At 41.2% G+C, this 12,353-nt stretch overlaps 1 protein-coding gene across 1 annotated transcript; it reads right to left on the bottom strand.

Moving 5' to 3' along the window:
* Nucleotides 1–7,450: 7,450 nt before the first annotated feature.
* LOC131224060 (EG45-like domain containing protein) lies at nucleotides 7,451–8,176 on the bottom strand. The gene is made up of 2 exons (XM_058219633.1): nucleotides 8,020–8,176; nucleotides 7,451–7,848 (listed from the first exon to the last, which is right to left on the bottom strand). Exons 1-2 carry the CDS (start codon nucleotides 8,129–8,131, stop codon nucleotides 7,571–7,573), a joined length of 390 nt encoding a protein of 129 aa, XP_058075616.1. The 5' UTR covers nucleotides 8,132–8,176; the 3' UTR covers nucleotides 7,451–7,570.
* Between the last annotated feature and the right edge of the window lie 4,177 nt (nucleotides 8,177–12,353).

Consider the following 12,353-nt stretch of genomic DNA (forward strand, 5'->3'; position numbering starts at 1 on the left):
ACAGATGTCTTTAAATTATCCATTCCTTTTACATAATGGCGACCTACTTGATGTTTGGACTGGGCTAACAGGCCAATCCAAACCATTCATGATTGCCCCAACCCAACACCTGGCCAGATTGCAAGCACCGGTCGGCCGTCGGATCAGGTGTAGGGACCTAGCTTTACTGGGCTAGGCCCATTGCCACCCCTAGGTTTTAAATTTGGTTTAAATGGAAAATAGAGCTTTGCTACAACCACAAACGCATGCACAAGTCTGCCAATGGACATGCGCAAGACAGGTGCAATATTGTGGAAGTCATTCATCAAAAGGTACCACAATGTAGATTCCCTATCACAAATGCCTGTCAACTAGTCAGGAATGTTACCATAAATGAAAAAATGTACAGTTGTGAGAAAGTCCGTTCCAGTTTTCTAAGTGGTCTACTTATTTATAATATCACGACAAATCTAGAGTTTACCACCTTTTTTTGTTTTTTTGTTTCAAGCAAAGCCAATCTTCATTGAAAAAGAAAGGAGACTGTACAGCCATTCGGGCAGGGGCTGACAAAAAGGACAGCCCTGCCTATCATATGTGTAAAACAAAGATCTAAACAAAGACCCCCAACAAGCAAGCAAGAGGCCCAGGTTAGGGAGTTCTGATTGACCCTAGACCCACCTTGTCAAGGAAAGCTAACCCCCTAATCTTGTGGAGCAGAGATGAAAAGCCGGAAAAGAAATGGAAGGATTAGGAAGCGCTACCCAGTTTTGTTAAGGCATCCGGCACATTAGCTTCCCTAAACACGTGTTGAAAGTTGACCCTCCCCAGATTCCCCAAATTACCAATCCTCGATCTCCAATAGTGCCAGGACCAACCGTGGTATGAGGTGGAGTGCAAAGTGTCCACCACGAGCTTGGAATCAAATTCCAAAATGATGTTGTGAAGACCCTAGGCAAAGCAGAGGAACAGGCCATCCCAGACCACCTTTGTCCTTCGGCAACAGCATATGCTGTGGCTTGTGCATTAGCTCACCTATACACATGTGAGATTAGCAAGGCTCAGGAAGATAACTCTAATTTAAGGGTATTCATTTCTCTTGGAGGTTTGCTCGAATGAGTGCGGATGCGGATACATTGCAATAAGATACAATCGGGAGCTGGACCTTTTTTAATGACACAAACCATTTATTTGACGATGCTCTCCACGGTTCGGAAATATATATATATATATATATATAATTTTTTAAAAAAAATTAAAATAACACCCTCTAAGATTGGATATTTCCACCTATTAATTATAACCATAGAAAGGGCATAGTGATGGTGTTCACAACAAAAGAGCCAAATTACCAAAGGGTTGGAATAATCCAACTGAAAGATTTCACTTGCTGTCTTTCCACTGTATAATGTAAGATTTGTCATATAAATGGTTTGAATCATTGGAAGATGACCCTGGACTCAAAAGGCTAATGTAAGAGATTAAAGTTTTTATCGCAACACGTGTCAACAAGGCGAGCATGTGCTAGATATGAGCCATTCAACACGCGGGTCTACTTGAGCATGCATTGGAACAAAAAGAAGATGGTCTACTCATCAGTTGGGCCACACAAGCATGAGAAAAATGGATAGTTATATATATATTGAAAGTTGGAATCATGGGCTCTCGAGATAAGCAGTTTGAAATAGCTTTATTCAGCGGCAACTAGACCTAGTTGTCGGATGCTTGAGGAAGGATCATGTGATCTATGACCACTTACATTATACCGATAATCAAAGTGGCCCCATAACGGGCGGGCCAAGTCAGCCCACCAAATGAATGGCCTCATACACATTGGATAGGGAGAAACCAAAATGTGATGTGGAAAACAACAGTAGAATCTTTTGGATAGGGAAACCTGTGAAAATTAATACAGTTTACTCTGTTCAATAAGATTGTTTTATGTGAAAATATAAAAATATTGAAATGTCGATAGTTAAAATGATAATTATAGAACACTGACGCTGATCTAACTCTCATATCAGGTAGGGATACAAGATCGGGCACGGCCCAGATCTGGAACAACCTCTTTGAGCTGGATTTTCAATGAATGTTGGGGCCCATGGGCTGGGCCTGGGACACAAGTTCTGAGGCCTGATTACAAGATTTCCGGTCTTGGTCCTAGGTATGAACAAGGGGTAACAAGATAAGACAGGCCTGGGCCTAGATTGTGCTCACCATGACCATGCATTGACTCAAAATCTGGCTATTCTACTCTTCAGGTAGGCCGCACGTGTAAATTGAATACCCCCTTTTTGTTACATGCATAGCACACCTAATGAACTGCCCACCCTGAATTTTGGAACAAGGAGAATGCTAGCCTGATGAACGGTTTGGATCTTGCTCATATCTGCGACATTGACATTGCCACGTGTGATGGGCGAATGCTTGCTCATCCGAAGTACATACGCGGATGCAAAGGAGGAAAAAAGGAAAAACTAGGATCTAGAAGGCATATATATTAGATGCTTTCAGATATGCAAGCTAAGTATAAAGTGCAATATCCGAGCCGACCATCAGGTGGGTCCAGCTGGGAAAATACTCTCATATAAATTTCAGGCGGTACAACTAATCAGGTCGTCCGTGAAGTTAGAAACAGGTGGATGGCTTGGAAATTTTCAGCCAAGTTTCTTTAAGCCATGCATTTGTCTTGATAGTTCTGGCCATTCTGATTAAGTAACCCACCTGATTCTTGGTCCACGATATCTTCACAGTACTTCCACGCTGATGGATGAATTGGATCTTGCACCTATGTGCCAAGTTGGCACAAGTGGTGGCGATGTGCATCATCTTTCTTATACAGGCATGTGGGCTTAGCGAAACCTAGGAACAAGAATCATGCAACCGGGCCAAATCAATGGGTGGACCACCTCAGGAAATAAAAAATACACACACACATCAGTGCATTTGATGGGTCCACTTTTGGTTATAGGATATCCCAAAAATAAGCTATATACAGAATTTAGCTGGGCCATACCATCTAAAACCATGTTAAGACATGCCTAAAATATATAAAAGCACTTGGTGGGGTCCACCTGAGTTTTGGATGCAGCTCGAAGATGGTCTAACCTTTCATCCAAGTGGGACACACACAATGGATGGGCTGGATTTGCGAATCAGATCTCGGTGGGCCAAATAAATGATTATCAATGTTTTAATGGGAGGATAACCCCTCTCAATTGTTGTATGTGGTGTGGCCCACCCAAGTCATAGATTCCCATGATTTTTAATCTTTTGGTCCACCATGGAATGTTGCATCTGACTGATGGGGTAGATGTTCAACACACATCACAGTGGGGCCCACACAGCTTCCCATGAGGTCGACCTCATAGAACTATTTCCCATATATATATATATATATATATATATATATATATATATATATATATTCTAGTTTTCCTTCTTGCAAAGCATATATTCCCATACATTCTTGATTATTAAAGCATCTCTCCCACAAATTGATTTATAAAATAAAATAAAATAAAAAACCACCCTTAAATGAAACCTCAGGATGTGCGGTTGATCTCATTTAATGTGCCTCATCTTTGCTTTTATTTTCTCGTGGATCACTTTTGAGATGGACCCTTGATTCTTAAGGTCGCAACCAATTGTACGGTTAGGGTTAGGTCTGTCCATGTGCCGGGTGGCCCATCTGGCTTTTCAGTGAGACTTAGATAAATGTTAGGCCCGTGGGCCAGTCCCTTTTTACTAATAGGGCCGGGCCTGGATAACCCATTTAGGTCTTTACGGACATTTTTTGTCATATATCATATGTTGAGATATGCTTAATGAACAGCCCAGATCTTACGCAAAAATAAGAGGCTAGCCTCGGGCTCGGTATAACCTCTTTCCTTTGGCTGGGGCAGGCTCTGGCCTTGGTTTTACTTTTTAGGCTGGGCTTAGAAGCACCTCTGCCTGGACCAAGCCCCGCCTGTTGAAATCCCTAGTTATGATCATACAAAAGAGGTGACGGTGGGTCATGTCCCTTTTCCTATTTGGAAAGGCCGGATCAATGACATTGACGTCGTGAAGTGGACCCCACCTCCAGAAGCGTTGGGTTTTACAAATGGGGTGTGCATCAGGAAGAGGCCTGGCCTATGGACCTGGATGTGGGCGTGCAAGTGGCCTAAATAGAAAAGGTCCTCAGAGCGCCTACATAAGCCAAGGTCATTTTATTTGGGAGGCCTAAACTTCAAGACCTAGGCACATACTATAGGCCTAGGAAAATGGCCCAATCACACCTGTGGTCGTAGGCCAGGTTGGCCCACTTCTAACCCTAGTTATTTGTGCAATCAAATGAATAAATGGCCCAAGCCCACTTGTGTTAAGGTCCTGACATGTGTTGGGATGAAAGGGATTTCCAACATATAAAAAAATAACCCAACATTGATTGGACTTTTGCCATTACTTCACACAGGAGTATAGTGTGCCATAAATAAAGAATCTGATATTGGACCACTGGACAATCGTATTGGTGGATCGAAGTTCAAGTAAATAACCTAAGGGACCATTAGCCTGCACTATGTTCACTAACTCAAAGGTGCATTAGAAATTAAATCCTTGGACTTGAAGATGTGTAATGGTCAACCTTAATTGAGTGGTTTTCTTTATTTATGAGGGTTCTTAAGGCCATTTAAGTAGGTGATGTTGGGTACATCAAGATTTATTAATTTCCACATCAGCTAATGTAGGATCCATTCAAAGATTCATTTAGATGGGCTTAACCTAATAGCATATTTTGTACCAAGTTTTCTAATATAATTATAAAACTTTTTAAAAAATAATTAAAGAAAACTACTCCAAGTACTCTTTAGCATAAATACCCAATATTCAAATAAAAAAAAAAACTATCCTTTTTTTAATATTTAGCCACCCACCTACATGGGCACTTGATCAATGGTCTCAATGTTAAAATAGGAGTCTCTTCACCACCAAGCCATGGAGCTAGAGAAAAATAAAACTACTTAAACACACATATGCTTACACCCACACACACTACAACAGATACTTACACGCGTATGATTGTTCACTTAAAAATTTACTACATATAAACAATTAAAGTAGCCAATTTTTAAAATATCAACAAAAAGATATGACACTAATTATCTAATCCAAATGATTTTTTATCCGTAGGTAACGCCAGTGGTAGGGTGTCAATGGGCCGGGTTGGCCCATTTTATGTTGGGCTTGGGCTGCAGTATCAGGCCAGAGGAGCAGGATTGGCCTTAAATTTTAAGCCTGTTTTAAATCTGGGCCAAGCTTGGACTAAGAAGTCCAAAAGCCCATCAACCCAACTTAACCCATTTGGCTTTACACAAGAATTTTAAAATTCAAATAGTTTAAGTGAGTTCCCATTTACAATTTCAGATAGCTTCATTCACTAGAGGTTATCTTAGGCCTTAAATTGCTGGCTCGGTTGGGCCCCAAAATGATATCTATTTGCAATCCACCCCAACCAATAGGTTTGTCACTCCTTTTTAGGCTCAGTATCAAAACATAAGCTCTATTTATATTTCAGGTGGACCACATGATTAGAAACAGTATACAGGTCAACAATCACCTTCCAAATTATTTCTCTTTTTGTGGCCCACCTAAATAACTTGTAGGCTTCCATATTTAGTACCCAGTCCTAAGTTTTAGTGTGGTATCTAATGGTTGAAAGGATTGTATATAATCACTATGGTGGACCCTATAAATATCAAGGGTGGACATTTTAGTTTTTTGTCCATGGACCTAAAGTAGTAGTAGTGCACTTCTAACAGTCAGAGTAGATCTTACATATACATCAGAGTGCGCCCCTAAAGATAAAGGTTTGCTTGCTAAGAAGAGTTACTTTATGTAGACAACCTAGAGCAATCATTATTACACCACTTTTCAGACTTAGGTGGGCTTAACCTTGGTTTTGATCTTAGATCCACCTGGACCATCAGATGTGTCACACTATTAGAGCCTATATCCCAAACATCAGCCACTTCTGTATTTCAAGTGGACCACATGATTGCAAACATGGTTCAAGGCATACTCACCCTTCAAATTGTTTCCCTCCATCTGGTCTATCTGATTAATTATTGGGCCTGATGTTTGGACCTCAGGCAAACGTTTTAATGTGGTATATAATGGTTGGAGTGGATTTTATACAGTTGTCACAATAAACCTTGTAAACATCCTAAGGAGAGATGTCATTTGCCACAACTTTTGGGAAAAGCCGACCAGTAGCCGGGGCGGCCCTGTGTGATCATTTCAGGCCGGGCTTAGCTGGATTGTCTTGGCCCGTCATTGCTTGAACCGGTATGGGCTTTGGATTAACAATACGAGCCGGGGCTTAGACAGAGCTTGGCCCGGCCCGTTGACACCCCTGGCCAATGGGCCACCGCGACGAGATCGATTTCTCCCAAATCCCCTTCTCCTCTCTCCCGAACCCGCCGTGTCGCAGACGAATTCTCCAATATTCTCAAAACCCATCATTGATGGGACCAAATCCTCGAAACCCTATTCGCCCAGGACCCCGAAATCGCCGTCTCTGATGTCTTGGAATGAAATCGCGACGTTGAACTGGGCCTCATGCTCTTCAGCAGGGCCTCTCGCCGGAACGACGGATCTCCCGACGCTTCCACTTATTCCGCCATCCTCAAGATCATAGTCCGATCATCAGAGTTTCAAGAAATCGAATCCGTGCTTGTAAAGATGAAGAGTGAAAAGAAAACTCCGAGCTGCGAAGTGTCCGATGCTCTAGTCAAAGCCTTTTTCCGATTCTGCGTCGGTCCAGAAAACGCATCAGCTCTCCGGTTGTGAAGAAAACACATCGCTGTTTGCCAAGCGTCTTTGCCTCAAATTCGTTGCTTTCTCCTTTGATTGCCCGTGGGCAGATTAACATTGCTTGCCAAGTATATGACTAAATGCTCAAAAGAAATGGAAACGGTGATGGTGATGTTTGTATTGATAACTACAATACTTGTATAATGGTGAGCGGATTGTGTCGGGAAGGGAAAGTTAATGAAAGCAGGAAGATGATTGAGGACAGATGAGGAGATGGATGCATTCCGAATGTCGTCTTTTTCCAATACACTCATCAATGGTCATGGCAGGAAAGGAAATATTCAACATGCTTATAACCTTAGGAAGGAAAAAAAAAAATGAAATTGAAGGGGATTGATGCCGAATAATTTCAGTAATGCATGATTCAAAAGTAACCGCCAACCCCCACCACTTGCGCGTAACCATCCACCACGAGATTCGCCCACATTCACCACTCACGCACATCTTGCCTAACGGCTGAGATGGTGCCTAGGATTACGGGTCACTAAACCTTTTAAATCGACTAGACCTAGATTCCTAGCTTGACTTTGGCATCGGAGGGTCTCTGCTCTAGCCAGATATCCTTTATTCTTCTCCTATGCAGGAGGTCAGAAGAGGGCGGTCCAGATTCTTGCATCAGATCCTGCATGCCCATTGGAGAGGCGATCAAGATCAGTAAGATTCAGTATAAGACTGCATGTATATCCTACATGCCTTTCATGAGAAGGAATGAATATAATTATGATGTATGAGATAGAAATTACTGAGCAAAATTGATGCCGACTGTGGCGTTGGGGGTCCTCGAAATTTTCTCAAATGCTATGTTAGATAAGGCCATCATTGCCGGGCATGGATCACACAAATCGACAATCTCTACTTCTGTAGCGTCGTTTTTGCACGAGTACCCGGGGCCGCTCAAGCACTGGATTTGGTACTTCCTACCACATGCCGCTCCATTGTCCCACAGCGCTTGGCTTACCGCGGCAATTAAACCATTCTCTGGAAACTGTTCGCTGCTGTATCCCGGGCATTTTGTAGCTGCAAGGAAAACCATTAATATAAGACTTCAATCCAGTGTGTAGGCGTGTGTGATTTGGGGTGAATCTAGCGATCATTTCCAAATGCAAATATTCAAACTCACATTTGAAAAAAAAAACCAACGAATTTATTTTCTTATTTTGAAAAAATTCAACAGCATGTGATACGTACGGATGTAAGGAGGGTTATAAGATGTAGCTCTTCCAATGACTCCCATGGCTACAACCGCATCGACGCACAACCATCCCGTAAACAGAGCTGCTAACAGAAACCTCATCGTCATCTCTAATGCTGCACTTTTAGCATGAACTAGCTCAGTGCTTGCAATTTTTATGGGCGCGGATTGGCTACTGACAGGTTGAGTAGCGAGACTGCTACTGAAGTGACGTCACCAAGTTCTGTGGACCCCACCATGATGTATTTTTTGTATCCACGCCGTCCATACGTCTAGAGAGATAATTTTAGTGTAATATCCAAAGAATTAGTCACATACAAGGCTCCAGTGGACCCCACCAACAAAACAGTGGGGAGAGTGATGCCACCGTTAAAAACTTCTAAAGGCCACAAAAGTTTTCGATCAAGCTGATATTTGTGTTTTACCTTTTTTAGTGTCTTTTCTAACTTTTGAACAGGTTGGATTTTGAAAAACATCCTGGTGGGCCTTAGGAAGGTTTTAACGGTGGGAATCAATCTTCCCGCTGTTTTCTGTGGTGTGGTCCATTAAAGATTTGGATCTGTCTCATTCTCTGATTCATACCTTAAAATAATATCTCCAAATGGATGGACGTTGTGGATAGAACACATGCATAATGGTGCCGTCCACAGAACTAGGTGACGTCACTTCAGTAGCCACTCTCGCTACTCAACCTGTCAGTATCTAATCCGCGTCCAATTTTTATACGGTTACCATGGCGTGTGCTCACCTGCGCACCTTCTTACGTGAGCATCCGTGCGCACCTTTGCACACGTATCATGGGCACAGAATCTGAACGGTCCACGTGATGCGATGCCCATTGAAACCTCAGGAGCTCAATTTCCAGCCTCATACAAAATTCTAGTTGCTAACAAAAAAAGAGAAATGAAAATCAAGGGAAGAAATTGTTTCCTTTTTCCATAGTCCACAGTGTTATGTATCAAAGCTGAAAGTTGGATTCCGAGGTTTCAAGGGGTGCTGCATCACATGGACCGTTCAGATTCTGATTCTACGCCCATGATACATGTGCAAAGGTGCGCACCGTGCTCACGTAAGAAGTTGCGCATTCCTCAGCTACCGTATAATTACGGGCCGCCCGCCCTTTCAGACGTGAGTAAATGAGACACGCAATTCACAAAGTCGTAACAGCTCAAAACCTAGAAAACGAAGATTGATTTTTTCCTTTTTTGGCCGTTCTCAATATTCCACGTGATGGCGTGATCTTTAACCAACAGAAAAGGACTTATTTATTCAAATTGAATTAAGGTCCCGGGCCATGAGATCAAAAGCTTGGATCAACCAACCATGGGCCATTTATTCAAATTGAATTAAGGACCCAAGGATAAGATGAAGATCGTATGATTCCACTGCACAATGTTGGATGGAACTTAATCAAGATAAGGATAAAATACCCCAATTGCAACATGCGGATCATACCCTAAGGGACCCACTTGTTGGAACGTCTGGATTTCTCCTATTAGGGTTTAGATGGACCTGCAGTTTAGTTAAGTTAATGTATGCGTCAGTACACTCTCTCGGCGGGTAGGTTACTACCAGATTCGCTGGATTAATCTGAAAACAGCCTCCTGACAGACGGTTTCAATACGCCAACACTCTCTCTTGTTTTTTCTATGAAAGCTAATTTTTTATATAAAGAGTGGTTGATTTGATAGAGTAGTGTAATGGATGGACCAAATCGGTGGTATGGACCCAGGTGGTATGGACCCAACTGTAATAAGACAGACGCAACATGACTACGTCCACTTTTTTCATGATTATCCTATCTTCTTCTGTTTTTTAATATATATAAAGAAAATGATAAGAAGGGGTTACGTTTGGACTCTCCCATCCATTTTATTCTTTCGATAAGTGCGTGTATGTTTATATTTGGACTCTCCCATCCATTTTATTGTTTCGATAAGCGCGTGTATGTTTATGTTGTATGTGAACACACACTTATGAGTGGTACTTAACTGGTGTGCGTGTGTCATGCATTCATATACGGTGAGATGCACACAAGTATGTATGATTGGATGAGGTAAATGAGTGGTTTAGAATGAAGACTTGGTATGGATAAATGGTTGAGACATATGAATAACTTAAATGGGCTGATGAATGAATGAGTTGGATTGAAGGGTGATTGTGAAAATAAGTTGAGTTGAATTGCATTTGATGATGAATGATTAGGATGGTTGATGGGATCCAAGGATAGATGGCTAGATATGAATGAAATAGGCGCATAAGCAACACTCACCTATATATCGCCATGTTCATTTTTATTTTAATTTTCATTATTACTTTTGCTCTACCTTGCGTACAATGAGTTCCTCTAGACCCTTTATGCATCTATTTTGTATTTTATTCTTGGACTATTAGATTTAGGTAGAACTTGACCATGGCCCGCTACTTGACAAGCTAATATAATATCGACATATGATTCTTTATAATGGACCGAAAATAGAATTTCAATGGCTCCTTCCCTGCTGATCTCACATGACATGCAAGCGTGTCCCATTGGGATACTAATCAGTGGATTTAGATTATACTTTACAATTTATGAAATGAATAGTTTACTTTGGTAGTTGGGTGACGCAATTGAAGGATACAAGTGGGATAAACAGTTAATGGTGAGATACAATTAGGATAATTAGATGTTTAGGAGTGTAATCACATAACTAAGTTAACGTAAGGTCACTTTCATTAATAAATAAGTACGAAGTGGGTTTTTCATATGAATCATCCGGATAGTCTGTTGAATGAAAGGTTTAAATTGCTAATTATAAAAATATATATATACGATTGTGTACATGGATAGACAAGTGGATGGTTGAGTAAGTTTAATGCATGTTCAACGGTTAAGATTGGTTGAATCTATGAATGGATAGTTTTGTATGCATTAATGATAAGAGTACAAGTATATATGTATATATATACACACACATAAATCACATAATTAATAATCACACAAGTCAATGTTCACCCTAATTGATAGATCATGCATATCAACGGTCACAACTTTCATAAAATGATGAATGCATGTATGCATGAACGCATGGATGTATGCATAGACATATGCATGTGTGCTTCAATGAATACAAGTATATATGCATGCACGTGTACACTTACGCACCAAAATCATGGGTCATTACTTATTATGGTAATGTATGTCAAATAAATGTGGAATTTCTACCAAGGAAATCATAAGGACCCTTTTTCTATTCTTATTTTTCATATACATCCTTTTTTTAAGGCATGGATTACATAGCTGTGATTGCCTAAAAAATAGACGGTACAATAGTTGTTGGAACTAGAGGTGTACACGAGTTGAACCAAGTTGAGCTTGGCACAGCTCAACTTGGCTCGGCCACTTGTTGACCCTAGCTTGAACTTGGCTCGGCTCAGTCCTCGAGCTTGACTGGTCAGCTTGACTCGGCTCGGTTCGGTTAGCAGCTCAGGCCAGTTTGAGCTAAGTTCGCATGTGCAGCATTTTTACAAACACATGGACTGCACCTTCAAAATTTCACTGGATGTAAAATAGCAGCAGTTGTTTTATACGTATTTCATCAAACACCTAAGCAACATAAAATCAAGAAAAAAGAGAGTATTTGTTTCATATACATACCTTCCTTGCCACCAGCCACACTTTGTTGAGTCATTTCATCAAACACTTGGTGAGCAACATCAATATCAAAGTAACCGAGTCACCAAATTGGTTCAATCTGAGTTTTCGATTCGAGTTGAGTTGAGCTTGGGCAAGCTCGAACTTGGTTCGAAATTTTTTCGAGCTCAAAAAGTCGGCTCGATTCGACTCGAACTCAGCTACAAACCGAGTCAAATCAAGCTTTTTCAAGTTGAGTTGAGCGAGCTAGTGTGCACCCCTAGTTGGAACTATTTTGTTAGTATATGTCAAATCAATGTGATGTTGGCATCATAACCAATGAAATTTCTACTCAACCTAACCAATAGTCTCTCCATCAATGGACTGAATTGTCGACTGTTCCAATGCAACTAGGATTACCCGAGCATTCATCCTCTCTATAAATGGTAGGAGATAAGAGTTTTCATCATGGCACGTGCCAACAAGGTGAGCATGTGCTAGATATGAGCCATTCAACACACGGGTCCACTTGAGCATGCATTGGAACAAAAAGAAGATTGTTAATTCATCAGTTGGGACACAGAATCATCAGAAAGATGGATGGTAGAAAAAATACTTCCTAAGGCCATATTTTATTATACATGGTCGCCCACTTGAGGAGTAGAGCAACTTGCAGACGTGGAATTGTTCTTGAGAAAGTTGGGAGGACAAGGG

The sequence above is a fragment of the Magnolia sinica genome, chromosome 13 (assembly GCF_029962835.1).
Source record: "Magnolia sinica isolate HGM2019 chromosome 13, MsV1, whole genome shotgun sequence".
NCBI classification, from domain to species: Eukaryota; Viridiplantae; Streptophyta; class Magnoliopsida; order Magnoliales; family Magnoliaceae; genus Magnolia; species Magnolia sinica.

Bases quoted from the DNA above. Each gene is read 5' to 3' on its own strand.
- LOC131224060 (XM_058219633.1), bottom strand. From the start codon at position 8,131: ATGACGATGAGGTTTCTGTTAGCAGCTCTGTTTACGGGATGGTTGTGC. The intron at 7,849-8,019 runs GTACGTATCACA...TTTTCCTTGCAG, and splicing joins TTATAACCCTCCTTACATCC to CTACAAAATGCCCGGGATAC.